Raw genomic sequence first — 17,421 nt, 5'->3', positions numbered from 1 at the left:
GTAATAATTTCAGCGAACCGAAATTAAAACGAAATTTGAGGCGATAACTACTTCAATTAATTTTTATATAAACTACACATGCCATAATCGAATATTCCTCAAGCACAAAATAGCGGAAAACATTAAAATATGGTAATAAATATTCCTTACGTTGACGGAACTCTCTTAAATTATTAACACAGAATGCTCAGTTGCCCCTCCTTCAAATTGAAAACGGGGCTTTCCATTTCAAAATCGCTGCCATTTTGATTTTTTTTTTTTTAACTGGTTCGTGAATTAAAAAAAAATGTTTTTTAAAAACTACTTAAAAATACAAACCAATGAACATTTCTACCATAAAAGTAACTTTTATTGACTATGGTAACATTTATTTCTTGTATATTTAACATTTTCTCTTTGTAAGGAACCATCATTTTGTTGGTCACAAACAAATGGAAACAAAGTTGATATAAAAAAATATATTTTTGCGAAAATTATCTTTACCTTCATCATATTTTGCTTAGGTAAAAATTTTTGAGTATCAAAACCTATCTCTTTACAACCCCCTCCTTTCATAACCTATCATACTTTCATCAATCACAGTCCATTTTCTGTAGGCTGTTTTTGAACCCAGTCAACAACGGGTACTTCTGCTAGTATATATATATATATATATGTATGTATGTATAGGAGATTAGAACAAGAGTTCAAAGAGCAGAGTATATTTTAATGTATTAGTAAATCCATTAATACAATTAAAATAAAAGAAAAGAAAACAGTGCTCGTTGTAATGTAGATATATAATAAGCTCGATAGGCATATATGTCCAAGAACTATTTTAATATTGAGTAAGATGATTGATAATTTATAATTAAAATTAAAAATCGGTTTCATAAGGAAGAACAAACAAAATCAACAAACTGCACGATCATTTCGGAAACGATGTTTTTATTGTGATAGACATTGAGTCTTAGACAATAATTTTATGATATAGTTTTTTGAAACAAAGTCTCCTCATCAGCAAAAATATCGGGTGGGAGTTTCCTTAAAGACACCAAAAATAAACTCAGCATTTTTCAAGCAAGACAGATGCATCTGGAAAACACTTAAAATATAAAGGAAAATAGTTAGTTTTTTGACGTTGATAAACAAAGTAAGATAAAATTAAAATAAAAACAAAAATAAAATAAGATAAAATCGGGTTGAAAGTTAAGGTTAAGAGTGTAAATTTTAAATATTTTTAACAACAAAAAATAAGGTTGGTTGGTTGATTGTTTTTGTTTTACGGCATATCAACCCTTTTCAGGTTATTTAATGCTGAATCCAAAGATTTTGAAGAAAAATTTTTACTCGAATATATTTTTTGTTTCCAAGTCGATTTCTATTTAACCCATAGTTGGGACCCTAACAGGTACTGCCACTCCGGGTCAGATTGGACCTGGGAGCAATGGCAATTAAAGGATGGCTCCACACTCCCCAAAGCCTGCAAGCTGGGGCCTCACCACTGGATATAGTTTAAGGTCATATCCAGGACCCACAAAAAAAAAATAAATAAATAAATAAATACCTGTGGGGTATATGGTTAGAAAAGAAGAAAAACAAAACAAAACAAACGTACCGAGCGTATCAGCATCGCTCTTTGGGAAAGAAGAGGGAAAGGATGGTTAGCGCATTTGTATACGCGAAGGGCATCTTGGGAACGCAGAGCATGATGGGAGAAGCTATTATTTTTTTCCTGTCTCTTCCTTTTTTTTTTCTAGACAGGAAGATATAAAAGCAGGGAAAAATTCCCTGGGGCAGCAGAGAGAAAAGAGTCATGAACATCTTCTCTTGAAAAGAATTTTGTATTGTTGACGTTTGGATTGTGCGGTGTGACATTGGTGGCGAGAGGCCAGGTGTGGTCGATTGAAAAAGAAGAGGGCAGGAACGTGTTGCTGTCAAGAGAGTGACTCACTCCTTCCTGAACCCTAGAACCGAATCCTGATTATAACCCTAGAAGCCATTTCGGCAAGTCAAGCAGGTTAACATGGCTGACTGGAGACTCTCAACTCAGATGTTGAGACCCTTCACTGGGGAGGGTGATCTAATTAAATGGCTGGAAAAATTAAAGATGGTGGCAAGGTTGCAAAAAATCAAAGACGTGGTCACCCTGCTGCTGCTCTATTTAGAAGGGGAAGCCCTCACTATTTACCAGCAGATGCAAGATGAAGATAAGTGAGACCTTGCTTCAGTCGAGCAAAGACTGAAATTGGCTTTCGCCGAGAGTCCATTTGAAGTACTCGGCAAGCTTGCAAGTTTGAGGTGGACAAGCGAGTCTGTTGACGTCTTTGCTGCAGAGATCAGAAGACTGGCAAGATTGGATGGTTACGTGGGGAGGAGTCTGGAGATGACGGTAAAGCTATACCTAGTGAATGGCTTCCCAGAAGAAATCTCCGCGAACATACAGAGAATCACTGAGATCAATACGATGGAAGTGGACGATCTCTTGGTCCACACCAGAGTCCTAGTCAAGAATGTCAAGGGCCCAATCGTGGCTGCAGCTGTGAGTGGAAATAAGTGCATGAGGCCCCACTTGAATGACGAGAGGCAGGCAGCGAGGTGACAAGAGGGGAGGCCTGCTATCAAGTGCTTCCGGGGCCAGGGTCCTCACCTGCTCAAGGACTGCAAAGAGCCGAGACCGGGGGTCATCTGCTACCAATGTGGACGAGTGGGGCACATTAGCCGCTATTGCGTTGCTGCACAGGACCAGGGAAATGAGTGAAGAGGAGTCATTGTGCCAGTGGTTCCTCCTTCTATGTGGAAATGGCGCACAACGAAGCGTTGCCTCAGTTACCGGTAGTGGTCAATGGGAAGAGAGCCATGGCCCTTGTTGACTCAGGCTGCACCACGACGTTGGTAACGAAGAATGTCTCTAGATCATGGAGCGGAACCATGAGTATTAAGACCATGGATGGCAGGGAGGTGAAATGCCTGGGAGAGACAACAGCGGAAGTACTGGTGCAAGGTGTGCCTATTGGACTACGAGCCCTGGTGTTGGATCGTCTGGTTGGTGATGTTGATGTGGTTTTACGTGTAAGTGCAATCAACCAACTGGGGGGTAGCGCTACGTTGAGACTTTTGGACGCCTCAGCGCAGTAGGAATGGCAGGAGTGGAAGGTGATAGAAATATCAGAACACAAAAACCAGAGGCTTGCTGCATCGAGAACAAGGATTTCCTGGCAAAGTTCGATGGTGAGAGGTGGATGGTGGAATGGAAATGGATCTCCGGGCCTCAGGAACTATGAAACAAAGTAAGCTGCTACGAGAAAACACTGCGAGGAGAAATGAGAAAAGGATTTGAGGAAGAAGTGGAGAGATGGATAGAGGAGGGAATTCTGAAACCGTGGACAGGGGAAGGAAAAGGAATGCTACCATTACTGGCAGTTGTTCAACCCACAAAGAATAAAGGTAGACCGGTACTGGATTTCAGAGAATTAAACAGATACGTAGCCTGCCACACTGGAAAGGGATTGATGTATGCGAAGAGGTGATGAGGAAGTGGAGGAGAATGAAGCAGGCCACTAAGATTATTGACCTGAAGTCGGCTTATCTCCAGATCCATGAAGATGAAAAACTCTGGTAACATCAATTGGTCCGGTACAAGGGGAAGCTGTATTGCCTGACGAGGTTAGGCTTTGAGCTGAGCTCAGCCCCCAAAATTATGACTGCCGTGCTGAAGACGGTGCTGAGTAAAGACTGTACAGTGGATAAGACCACTAGTTCGTAAATTGACGACATTCTTGTGGAGGAAGCAGAGGTGACAGCAGAGAAGGTGAGAGGCCATGTTGCGAGGTATGGGTTGACTGCAAAACCGGCGGAGTCCCTGGATGGAGGAGCAGCGTTGGGTTGAAACTATGCTGAGATGGCAAAGGAAGCCTTGTCTTTAGACGAGGGAATGCAATACCTGAAATCGGAACCGACCTGACAAAACGAGAACTCTTCTCGGTCTGTGGCTGCCTCAGGATAGCGTGCAGCTTTATCAAATGACAAACAGGCACTGATGGCTGGGAGGGCCATGTGACAAAGGAGGTCACAAACATGCTATAAGAAATCATCCCGAGAGGGACGAAAGAAGACCCAGTAAAGGGGGAATAGTACGTCAGCGGCAGAGATACAGGGGTGATTTGGTGTGATGCCAGCAGTCTGGCATTGGGCACGTATTAGAGATGGGAGGCGTAACTGTGGAAGAGATGGGAGGCGTGGTTAAGGAAGAAAAATGACTATTTCCATATCAACGTAGTCAAACTGGAGGCCGCTATGAAAGGAATCAATCTGGCCCTGAAGTGGGGATTGAAAACGATTGAAATCAAATCCGATTCGGCAACAGTAGTTTCATGGATCAGGTCAGCAGTGACAGGCGATAAGAGAGTTAGTACCAGAGGTGCTGCAGAAATGCTGATTAAGCGCAGACTTGGAGCACTTGCAGATTTGATAGCAGAATTCCAGTTGAAGGTATCTGTAGTGCTGGTCCCATCAGAAAAGAACAAGGCGGATTCAATGACATGGGTAAAGAAGGCCTGGCTGCAAGAGACAAAGGAGGTTTCCTCAGTATGCTGTGCAGGAGAGGAAGTTAAAAAGTTACACGAAATGCACCACTTTGGTTGAGAACGGATGTTATTCCTGCCAAGAGAGGTTTACCCGGAAACCACCGAGAAGGAGGTCAGGGAGGTAGTAGAGCACTGTCAGGAGTGCCAATCGATAGACCCCGGACCATCCAGACATGAAGCAGGAGAGTTACACATTGCAGAGGACTGGAAGCGATTGGCCATTGATGTGACCCATTATCGCCATAAGCTATATCTGTCAATGGTCGACTGTAGACCGGGGAAGTTTGCCATATGGAGAGAGATCAGGGCAGAAGCTGCATGGGCGATCGGAGGGGTCATCGAAGAAATATTTTTGGAGAGAGGGCTGGTTGAGGAACTGTTAATGGACAATGGCCCCGCTTTCTGATTAGAAGCCTTTAAAGAGGTGTGTGATAAGTGAGGAGTAAGGCAATTTTTTAGGGCAGCGTATCGACTGAGTGGCAATGGGATAGTAGAGAGGAATCATCGCACCATCAAGGCTGCTGCGGAAAAAAGCAACATTTCACCCATGGAGGCGGTGTTTTGGTACAACATCTTACCGAAAACCAGACAAGATGAGACAACTGTGCCTCATAGAGCCATCTTTGCATATAAGTGGCGGCATCCGTGCAACAAAACGGTAGGAATTGAGGGTGAAGAAGCTACCATTAAAGTGGGCAAGGAGGTGTGGGTAAAGCCCCCCAATGCAAAATGTACCACTTGCTGGGGGAAGGGGGTCGTAACGGGAATGCAGTCAAAGAACAACGTAATGGTGAATGGAGTTCCCTGGCATATCCCAGACCTGCGTCATGTAACCCTGCCGGTGCGCAGTGATGGCAGTTAAGAAGAGGAAGTCGATATCCATCAAGAAGCTAATGATGCACCCCAATTCGTTCTTTACAACTGGACGAGAATGTCTGTAGTGAACCTGAAAATGTCAACCTCTAAGAAGTTGTCCCCCAGAGGTCTCAACATGAGAGGAGGAGGCGTGCTTGGATGAAGGATTATGAAGTGTCTTATTGATCTCAAAGATCAGAGGGGGGGTGTATATGGTTAGAAAAGAAAAGAAAAAAGAAACCTACTGGGCGTATCTGCATCGCTCTTTGGGAAAGAAGAAGGAAAGGATGGTTAGCGCATTTGTATACGCGAAGGGCATCTTGGGAAGGCAGAGCATGATGGGAGAAGCTATTATTTTTTTCCTGTCTTTTCCTTTTTTTTTCTAGATAGGAGGATATAAAAGCAGGGAAAAATTCCCTGGGGTAGCAGAGAGAAAAGAGTCGTGAATATCTTCTCTTAAAATGTATTGCTGACGTTCGGATTGTGCGGTGTGACATTGGTGGCGAGAGGCCAGGTGTGGTCGATTGAAAATGAAGAGGGCAGAAACGTGCTGTTGTCGAAAGAGTGACTCACTCCTTCCCGAACCCCAGAATCGAATCCTGATTATAACCCTTTTAATGGTTCATCTCCTAAAAGTCGTACGTATTATCGTCAATGCATTCATTTGGTAAATGTAGTTTATGAATGCTTAAAATGTTGATGCATACAAACTTTCAAAGGAGACGCCATGGAAATATTAACAGTTAAAATCGTTAGTGACGTTAAATTTAAAATCAGCCGAGATATTTCAAAAACAAAGGCAGATAATTTTACTCAAATAGAAGAATGAAATAGTTAAACTTTCAAAGGGAGATAACCACTAATTAGTTAATAGTTGAATTTTTAAAAATAGTAAATGCATCTTATTTGTAGTAATTAAATAAAATAATATTTTTTAAAAATTAGTAATTATAATTTATTTATAATTTATAGAACTTATATTAATAAAAATAGTAACATATAAATTCAAAGTGAAATAGATAATAAAATAAAATAGAAAATAATGGTCAAATATCAGATAATATAATAATAATGATGATAAAATAATAGTTATTAATTTATAAATTATAAATTTTAAGATAGATTAGTCATAAGATAATTTTATGATTTATGGTGGCTTAACTTTGTCAAATCTAAATGAACGTTTATGAATGCATCTGGAAAAAATTTCATCCTTTAAGTTCAAGAGAATGGTTTTATTTTTATTATATCTCAAAATCTTAAGGCTTCATATCCACAAAGTGCATAGCATCTGTCCCCCAGTACACATGCTTTATAAGATCCTATTATTTCCCATTTTAATTTGAAGGGAATATTTTAATCATTGAATCTCCAAATATGTTTAGATAACACAGTCTGGCCCCTCAAGAAAGGACTTATAAATGAGTGCCTATGTGTTGAAATCCTATGCTTAATAAGCCCGCATGTGGAATCAAAGTAGATTACATTTTGTTCAACATACCTGTCCTCAGTTAGATTAAGAGTGATGTTGGTGTGTAATAGGTTTGGTTGCATTTGATTGGTAGATTGGTTTATGGCGGGTGTTGTTATTGAATAACTGTGTGGAAGAGTTTGATTGTGAAAAGGGATTGTATGGCTGCTATCAACATAATTTGTATTTTGGGTTTGTGACACTGCGCAGCCACAAACCACATTTCCTATCTTGCAGGTGCCTTGTAGAGGACACCCACCTTTTCTTCTACAGAAAGTTTATCAACATCAAAAAACTAACTGTTTTCCTTTATAGTTTAAGTGTTTTCCAAATGCATCTGTCTTGTTTAAAAAATGCTGGGTTTATTTTTGGTGTCTTTAAGGAAACTCCCACCCAATATTTTTGCTGATGAGGAGACTTTTTTTCAAAAAACTATATCATAAAATTATTGTCCAAGACTCGCCGTCTATCACAATAAAAACATCGTTTCCGAAATGATTGTGCAGTTTGTTGATTTTGTTTGTTCTTCCTTATAAAAACAGATTTTTAACTTTTTGATTTTAATTATAAATTATCAATCATCTTACTCAATATATATATATATATATATATATATATATATATATAATGCCCTTTTCTCTTTCCTGCAACCTTTCCCACAGAAGAGAAGTTGCGAGCATGTCTCTGCTCTATCGTTATTTTCATGGTAAATGCTCGACTGAACTCCAATCTATGGTTCCCATTGCCAAACTTTCACAAAAAATACTCGACTAGCTACAACCACTATCAACAATCCACCCCGCTTCTCTATCAGTACCTAAATCTAAATGCAGATTCCATAAACAAAGTTTCTTCCTCAGAACTGCCTGCCTGTGGAACACCGCGATCCAAGTATCTTTGAACTTCAGACGCTGTGCCAGTCACGGTATAGTGGCTGTCTATAACTTGGCGAGGTGGAGGTAGATGTTAGAATTCCCTGCTTTGACCTTTACACTCATAAGCATTGTGCCTATGATCAAAATTGACCCATCAATGGATAGATCGGAATTCTTGTCCTTCTTAAATTTGTTCTTGATGTGCACGGCTGCTTCTCTAAGTGTATTTTCAAGTCAGCCTGCAAAATCCATCAGTCTTTCATCTTCTCGCCGTTCTAGGTCCCAGGCTTGGTTTAAGTGCTGAAAAGTGGTCATCTGGCTGCCATGGATTGTTAGGAGATATTCCTTTAGGAGGGTGAAGGTGGCTGTATCTTGCTCAGAGTCGAGCATCAGTTGGAATACACCTTGGTCTTTTGCGGAATTCACTTTCCAGGCTGATGTAAGATGCTAACTCTGTTGCGACCTGAATCATATATATTTTGTTTAGTGCAGTAATAAACTGACTCATGTCGTTTCCTGGGCGGAAGGTTTTTTGCTGTAGCATGGCATCTCGAATTGTTTGTTGACGCATGAGTAATTTATAATGGGCATTAGCCTGGGCAGTGGTGGCTGTTATTGCGGCTGATTTTAAGGCAGTTGTTATGGCGTCTATGTCGAGTCAAATTTCCTGGATTATGTCTGCAAAAGGTTGTGTGGGTGCGGTCATTAAGTTGAAAAGAAGCTGTTTTTGTTCCTTAATTAGTGTGAACAGTTTGGATTCTATGAAACCTGTATAGTTGTCTATATTTCCTTGCTAAACGCTCTAACACCAATTTGTTATATTACAAAACTGAACACATGGAAAGCAAGAAAGAGACAAACAAAAGATTAAATTTAAACGTTTTATTCAAGGTTTAAACGATCGTGAAACGAACAGTTAGGTGTGTCAGGATAATTTGGAGGGTGGTGGCAGTAGTGGCGCATCGGTATAAATGCTGGTCGGATGTTGAGATGAACTCAGCGGCGATCTAAGTTACTGTCAGGCTGGGTGAGGGACAGCAATGGCAGGAATGTGGTTTAGCATGTGCGGCGATCCTTAATAGCTGGTATCACTTGCAAGGGGTTGGTGAGTAGTGGTGATCTGGTGGCGGCAGAAGAGGGGTAATCTTCAGGGCTTGTATCAGAATCATGAGTGAGATGACGGCGGTGCTGGCTGTGCTGGCTGTGCGCAGTAATTTCAGCATCTAGTGTCGCTGGCAAGGGGTTAACTGCTACTGGCTGCTGATGGAGCGAAGTTCACAGCTTGCCACACATGGGCCGATCTGCCGGTTGTCAAAAAAGCTGATACTTTTATATTCACAAAGCGGACGTAGTTATGGGCAAAGAGAGTTTTAATCGCTGGTTTGCATTTTGCTTTTTAATTGTGTTTGTTTTTTGTGTTTTAATGCGTTGTAGGGAATCGTCTGTTTGGTGTATGTATACATGTGTTATATCGATTTAAAGCTAAGAAAGTTGTGAATATAATCTAGTCACTGGTGTACTGTTACAATGTTTCATGAAATAATTATTTGTGTTTATATGCTGCTGGAGTTGCGTTTGCTGTGATGTTTGTGTTTTGTATTTTGGTTTTTCTTTTGATGTACGGCTTTATCTGGCGATTTACTTTGTTGAAGTGAGGAGTGAGTTATTCTATTGATGTATGTACATGGAAAAATGGGATTTGAAGTTGTTTTATTTATTTAATGTGTTCATTTGCATTGTATCGAAGAACGGGTTTTGTCTTAGCGTCACCATTATTGTCACTGTCGCTACTCCTGGTGGTTTCTGGTTTATTCATGTAAATATGGAGGGATATGCAATAGAACAGTTGGAAGTACAGTCAAAGGTTTTTTTGTGTTTTTTACTTGTGAGTCACTACTTATCAAGGACCAAAGGCCACTTGAGGATAAGAGTTAATAAATGTAAGGTGGCAGTGTAGTAGTCGTTAATTGTGTAAATTGAGTAGACTTTGATTATTTATGGGGACGAACCAGGCCATCCATCCAGCTGAAAAGTGGTAGAAGAATGGCAACACTGCTCCAAGCATGTAATTGCATACTGACCAACTACCTAGGTTGATTTTGGCCCCTGTGATCATTTCATAATGAGCAAGCACCACTATCACCATCTAAATATCTCAGAAATATGACACAGAAACTCTGGTATTCATTTCACTGGCAAAGCGATTTTACAAAAGACCAAATTTGTCTCCCCTTGCCTTAGTTTGTAGTAGCTCCAATGCAAAGACATAAAGCAGAGGCGACTGCAGATTGATGCATCGACTGCAGGAGATAGCGAAAGATTTGGAGCGCTTTCCATTAACCTGTATTACTACTGTCAGCAGTACAGAGATATATTTGCGAAAGTCCGCTTTAAAACCAGCAGCCTCTAAAACAGATGCCAGTGAGGGAGGGCGACTCTGTTGAAAGCTTTGAACTCATCCCAGTTGATCTGTGTGGTTTCCATCGTATGGATCAGGTGCAAGTTGTTCTGAATCAATCTCTCCTTCATAGCATAGTTCTGCTTGGGTTTGAATAACTCTCCAATAACAATCTGCAGCCAATTAGATCGTATCTTGATCAGAATTTTTAACTCTGTGTTTAGCAGAGTTATGGGTTTGTAGTCATCTTCTTCTCCACTATACTTGTCCCTATTCCTCAGCAATATGATCACTTCATTGGTTACTTGATGGGAGATGAACCCTCAGCAAATCAACACATCCATCAGAACCAGTATAAACATGTGTAACAGCCTAAAATACAATTCTTAGGGCAGACTATCAAGTCTTGGTGATTTGTTGCAGTCGACCTGCTTCAGCACAATCATCCTGCCTTTGCAACCAACCACATTGAGGTGGGGAAAATTGGCCAAATAGTAACCAAAATCTTGTACAGGGAGACTAGGCTGTTACATAAATCAATCCTTGATATGCTCTCAAAATCCTTTGCAAATCTCAGAGTTGATCTTATATTGATGATCTGGGTGCTTGACACTCACCATATATCTATCTGCAATATATGTCGTGCTTAGAAACTGTCCTATGCTCATCTGCATCGGAGTTCACTGCTTCATTGGACACTTATAGCCTAGCTTTCCACCCGGATTAATTTCTCTTCTAACTTGTCGTTTGCGTGACACTGCTGTCCGAACTTTCACTTTCTGGTTACCACTTGACGCGTCTTCTCTCCACTCCAAAACGAACTTCTGCAACTTTAGCTTTTCTCTCCCCTCTATCCGACTTTTCTCTTCTACAAATACAACTTCTCTGCTCGCAATCTAACTTCAGAATGCCTTCCTTCCCCAAATCACTCCTCTTTTATCTCCAATCAGGAGCATCTCATTTGCATACATCGTGGTCACCCTGTAGGCATATAAAGAAACAGGGCAGCCATTTTTGTTTCTTTCTTCTTCATTATGAACACGAGGTAAGCCACACAAAAACGCGGTCGGTCGTTCTTGTTTCTTTTTTTCTTCATTTACACCACACGCCCCCCCCTGATCTTCGAGATCAATAGGATACTACGTAATCCTCCATCGAAGCAGGCCGCCTCCTCTCACGTCGAGGCCTCTGGGGAACAACTTCTCGGGGGTTAACGTTTTCAGGTTCACTACAACGCGGGCCTAAGTCAGGTCGAGCAGCATCATTTGCTTCTCGGTGGCCCTCGATTTCCCCTTCTTCACTGCCCTCACTGCATACCAGCGATGTCACACGACGCAGGTCTAAGATATGCCGGGGAACGCCATTCACCATCACATTGTTCTTCGACTGCAATCCTGTTACGACCCCTCTTTTCCAACGAGTGGTACACTGTGCATTGGGGGGTTTCACCCACACCTCTTCACCTACTTTGATAGTGGCTTCTTCACTCTCAATTCCTGCTTTTTTGTTGCACGGATGCCGCCACTTATATGTGAAAATGGCCCTATGAGGCACAGTTGTCTCATCTTGTTTGGTCTTCGGCGAGATGTTATACCAAAACACCGCCTCTATGGGTGATACGTTGCTTTTTTCCGCAGCGGCTTTAATGGTGCGATAATTCCTCTCCACTATTCCGTTGCCACTCGGCCGATATGCTGCTCTGAAAAATTGCCTTACTCCCCACTTATCGCACACCCCTTTAAAGGCTTCTGATCGGAAAGCGGGGCCATTGTCCATTAAGAGTTCCTCAACCGGCCCTCTCTCCAAAAATATCTCCTCGCTGACCCCTCCGATCGCCCATGCAGCTTCTGCCCTGATCTCTCTCCAGATGGCAAACCTTCCCGGTCCACAGTCGACCATCGACAGATACAATTTGTGGCGATAGTGTGTCACATCAATGGCCAATCGCTTCCAGTCCTCCGCAACGTGTAGCTCTCCTGCTTCGTGTCTGAACGGTCCAGGGTCCATTGATTGGCACTCTCGACAGTTCTCCACCACCTCCCTAACCTCCTCCTCGGTGGTCTCCGGGTAAACCTCTCTGGTTAGGAATAACGTTCGTTCTCGACCAAAGTGGTGCATTTCGTGTGACTCTTTGACTTCTTCCCCTGCACAGCATACCGAGGAGACCTCCTGCAGCCAGGCCTTCTTCACGCGTGTCATCGAATCCGCCTTGTTTTTTTCTGATGGGACCAACACAACAGATACTCTCAACTGGAATTCCGCTAGGTCGGTGAGCGCTCCGAGTCTGCGCTTGATCAGCATTTCCGCAGCACCCCTGGTCTTAACTCTCTTATCGCCAGTTACTGCCGACCGAATCCACAACGCTACCGTTGCCGAAATAGCTTGTCGTTTGCGTGACACTGCTGTCCGAACTTTCACTTTCTGGTTACCACTTGACGCGTCTTCTCTCCACTCCAAAACGAACTTCTGCAACTTTAGCTTTTCTCTCCCCGAATCCGACTTTTCTCTTCTACAAATACAACTTCTCTGCTCGCAATCTAACTTCAGAATCCCTTCCTTCCCCAAATCACTCCTCTTTTATCTCTAATCAGGAGCATCTCATTTGCATACATCGTGGTCACCCTGTAGGCATATAAAGAAACAGGGCAGCCATTTTTGTTTCTTTCTTCTTCATTATGAACACGAGGTAAGCCACACAAAAACGCAGTCGGTCGTTCTTGTTTCTTTTTTCTTCATTTACACCACATAACTGCTTCTTCATTTTGGCCTTATCTAGTGCAAGGTGCTTAGTATATTTGATGAAGAAGTTCTTGATCTTAGTTTTCAGACTAATACATCACTTACTCCCAGTAACTACCCCCACTAAAGCATTTTGGATAAATAATGCTAGTTCTTTTTCTGGAAGTCTTGTATCTCCAGGAAGGAGGTATTCAACTTCTAGTACCCGGCTAATTTAGGCATATTCCCTAATTTCAAACAGGCCATAAATAGTTTTTGGTCTGTTTGAACGTAGAACATGATAGACAACCTATATCGCCTGTTTTAACTATCCTATCCAAATATGTATTCCAGTAGGAAACAAGGTTACTGGTCCATGTCCACATCTGCTCCGAGGGCTTGACACAAAAGCTGTCAATAAGATTGCATCTAGCCATCAGGTCAGCCAGGCTGGTCTCGCACCTCTCCACCCTCTAGCTTCCACTTCTAACTTGTCTATCCCAGGATGGCGTTGCAATCTTCTATTAAAACATGCACTTCAGGCATGTGATGAATGCATTGAGTTCCCCCCAAAAAGAGACCTTCTCTTGAGCAGTGCTAGGTGCATGAACTGCAATGACTCAAACACACACTGTTTGATGGCAATATTGGCCATGACCAACCTATTTGTCTCATCCCTATGGACAATGTAAACCGTCATAGACAGGGTACATTTCACAAGCAAGGGGATGCCCTTCCTCCGAGAGTTCCCATATGTTGAAAAGATATAGTTTCTGGCCAGCACCTGACAATCCCTAGACAAAACAAAGTGTGCCTCCTGGATTGCAACAGTATCTACTCTCAGGCACAAGAGATCTTTCTGAACACAAGCTGTCCAGTATGAAAACTTTATGCCCCTCGCACTCAGTTTAGCCAAGTTAAGAGATATGAACTTACGCTATGTAGTGTTGCACACCTGATTCCAAAGTCCTTCACCAAGAGGACACCGACACTATGTACCATGCTCAATGTTGTCAGTTACCAGATGTCCTGGCTGCTGTAAACAATTCTGCCGACATCCAGGGGAAGGGTTAATTTAACAGCCCTGTAGAATGTTGGATGCACCAGTACTGGGACCCTTCCCTTGCATACTTGCATTCCTGTATAAGTTTTTAAAGGGAAGGGTCTTTGTCCTTAAATAGCTTTGTTCCTAAGATGACCCCCCCTCCACAGCCTCCAGCATCTGCCAGACAGAGTTCTTGCAGCTGGCTAGAAGCCTTATGAAGTGGGTGTGTAAATATGGGTGTTTGTTTTGGTGTGTGCGATATCTACGAACACAGAGACTCTGGTATGCATTTCACTGGCAAAGCGATTTTACAATTTATTGGTAATATTTAAATAGTTTTTCGTTAACACTTATTTGTTGTTATTTTTACTGGGTGTGAAGAAGTTGGATCACGTGGGTTTTAAGGTTCAATGTTTTGGGAGGGGGGGACGTAGCCCACATACTTTGGGAAATGGTGGAAAAACGTTTGTTTGAATCTAACGTTCTAACATAAACAAATGGAGTGTTAACCTGACACTGCGCCAGTGCGCCAATATATATATACTAAGCAACCATATATAGCCAGGAGGTCTAGCATACTACAAAAACTCAGGTTATTTTTCTTGCTTGTCACCATTCACACTTTGCATGTATATATTAGATGATGTGAAAATGACTTAAATAAAAGGCGAATGATAAGAGAAACATTGATTAGGAAGGGAATCGTATACATAATTCAAAGAGAGAGAGAGAGAGAGAGAGAGAGAGAGAGAGAGAGGAGGGAAGACAAATAAGGTTTGCTAAAATTCTGGTATTATTTGTTATCTTGCTTGATTATTACCGTGCACACTTCATTTGGAAGAGAGACATATTAATATCAGAATGTATTTTGATTTTATGAAATCATTTGAATTTGTAATCCTTCTAAGTATGTTTATCAAAGCTATGAAATTATGTATTTAATAAAATATATAAAAATACTGATAGAACGGGCTACGGATAGTCTAGCCATTTCTAAAAATAAAATGATGAAGGATCTGGAGACAATCAAAGCAAATAGGTGATTCGGAAAGAATTATCGCCCTTGAGAAAGATGGCCGCTAGCACGAAAAGCAAATCGACTCGAAAACATGTCATGGCTCGGGAAGAAAAAGAACGATTTCGTGCTATCAACGAACAACCAGTTGATGACATAACGTTGGAATTTTTCTATCAACCTCACACCATTAGTCTTCTTTCTTTATGTATTTGCGGTTTGCTTTATGTTGCTTTTATGAGGTAAGTGTCGAATAACCTATGGTCGTGTCACTGTGTGCTTTTGTCTTTTACTAAATATTATGCGCTTTATCCTATTAAAATCTTCGTTATGTGAAAATGGCTGGTATGCACTTTCTTTTAATTTATGATATGGTGATGAAAGTAAATAAGAATCTTGACAAATATCAAGAAAAACTCAATGTTCCGAGTACTTTTTTTTATAAAGACACGAGGTTTGCATATCATCTTCAAGTAACAATATATTTTTTCTATATTAATAAAATTCTGTGACCTCTTCTCGTATATTTTCTCGCTTCTGTGTGACTTACACATTATTTTTTATTTATTATTAATCAAATATTTATTTCAATCGAATGATATTTAAAAACATCCTGTTAAAAAAATAATTTAATTCCAAAATTATATCCATCCGAATGTATTTCGTTTTTTCGTAAACAACCGTAATCTTTTTTTTTCTTTTCTTTTTGTTAAATTACGTTGTGAACATCGAAATTTGAAAGCATTTAAACTGTGGAATCCAAAGTTATTTCTGGCTAAAAAGTGCAGTTTAGCATCCTCCAACCAAACTTCATTTCAGAATTCCGTAGAGTTAACAAAGCTCCCTTCCAATGTTAAGAATGGCTTTCTAAATTAGCATTTTACAATATAAATAAAAAGTGGTAAAAAAATAAAATAAATATACTCAATGCAAGATAAGTAACTCTTCCACCTATTTGGATAAGTTTTTTGTGCATTTTAACTTATTTTAAAGTGTTTATTTACTTTGAAACACAGGTAGTGTCAGGTTCGAACAAGAAAAAAATGTCTGACCTTAGACACGGTCATCTGGATAGTTTTGATAATCGCTCAAAAATGGAAAATTAAACAAAACACTGGTAGAAACCTGAAACGTTAAATTGCGCAAATGACATTGAAAGCTTAAAAAGCTATTTACATCCAATAATTTTATAAATGGAGATTAAAACAACCAACTTAAAAATGTGTATAAGTGTGTGTGTGTGTGTGTGTGTGTGTGTGTGTGTGTGTTTACAAGGATTCTGAACCGCTGAAGCTGAACTGTTTGGAGTCAAAATCTATATTAAATCTAAAAACTTTAAAAAAGAGTAAACATGCTAGAACTATCGGCGTCTTTCCTAGATGACAGCTTTTTTCAATATGACGTCCAGGACGTCATATTGAAAAAATTTAACAAGTGTTTCCCTCCGATTAATACGTAAAATATTCAGCATGTCAGGGTCATTATAATATCTCCTTTTCGAAAAATCTTAACCTACCTTAAGATTTACTCGAAATAGATAGATAAATAAATAAATAAATAAAATGAAAACCTAAAATTAAATCCATTTAAAAGATATATTTCTACAGAATTTGAACCGAACTAAATTTTAGTTCGGCAAAAGTCGGTTTGGAAATCTTTAATAAGCATCAGAAAGTGTAAACATGCCTATATTTTTATGTAAACAATCCGCCTGAGCAACGTCAAGTTAATACAGGCTAGTTTACTCTATTTTAGCAGTTTTTTTTTTTTAAATTTATTTGCAGTGTTGTTGTGTGTGTGAGAGAGAGACTGTTTGAAATGTAAACTTACAGGTATTAGTGCATTTTGTGAACAGGATGTCTGTAAGTGTCCATCGGATTTGCCTGACACCTGACGCAAAGCGCCGGAATATGCCGAACGTCACCGAGCAAATCATATTAAGTGATATAATTAGCAGACGGCTTTTGATAAATTAGAAGAAAATGGAAGAAATAACATTTTTATTGGTCCATCGATTTAGTCGGATTTGGACCTTAGAATACACCTTTATCCGTTCGTCTCTTCGTTCCAAAAGTTCTTAATTTTTACATTTTTCTGAAATTTTGCATGAAGTTACAACTAGGCAAATGAGGAAATGGATTTTTGATAAAAATTTTAGTTGTGTCCTATGAGGATCAAAATGGCCCAAAATAGCACTTTCCGGGACATAAAATCTTTTCTAACCATTAGATTTTGCTGAAAATTACCCAAAAGCAAGATCACATGAATATACATCTGAAAACGTAATATTTGACCCTGGGATATCTAGTTGCTTCAGCAGGGGCTCAAATATAATCGCCAAAAATAGCAATTTTTTCGGTACACAAAATTTTTTCCAATTTTGCTGAAAATTACCCCAAAGCTAGACCACACCATGGATATACATCTGGAAACATAATATTTTATCTTGGGAAAATTTTGGTTTCGATCCCAGGGGATC

At 40.2% G+C, this 17,421-nt stretch overlaps 1 protein-coding gene and 1 long non-coding RNA gene across 3 annotated transcripts in view; one reads left to right on the top strand and one right to left on the bottom strand.

Annotated features, from left to right (window-relative positions):
- Positions 1–907: 907 nt before the first annotated feature.
- On the bottom strand, positions 908–16,988 carry LOC145296046 (uncharacterized). Its single transcript, XR_013869948.1, has 2 exons — positions 16,773–16,988; positions 908–1,084 (listed from the first exon to the last, which is right to left on the bottom strand). It is a non-coding gene; the product is annotated as an uncharacterized LOC145296046 (long non-coding RNA).
- LOC145296043 (phosphatidylserine synthase 1-like) overlaps positions 14,875–17,421 on the top strand; it is a 357,209-nt gene continuing 354,662 nt past the window's right edge. The window contains exon 1 of one of the 2 annotated variants that reach the window (XM_080142088.1): positions 14,875–15,184. In XM_080142088.1, the coding sequence (XP_079998214.1) occupies positions 15,000–15,184 (185 nt within the window). In that variant the 5' untranslated portion in view covers positions 14,875–14,999. The remainder of the gene's footprint in view (positions 15,185–17,421) is intronic. The other variant, XM_080142087.1, reaches the window with a different exon arrangement.

This window comes from Euprymna scolopes, chromosome 16, assembly GCF_053919585.1.
Source record: "Euprymna scolopes isolate OS-2025 chromosome 16, ASM5391958v1, whole genome shotgun sequence".
Lineage (NCBI taxonomy): Eukaryota > Metazoa > Mollusca > Cephalopoda > Sepiida > Sepiolidae > Euprymna > Euprymna scolopes.
This window is presented reverse-complemented; position numbering and strand designations above follow the sequence as displayed.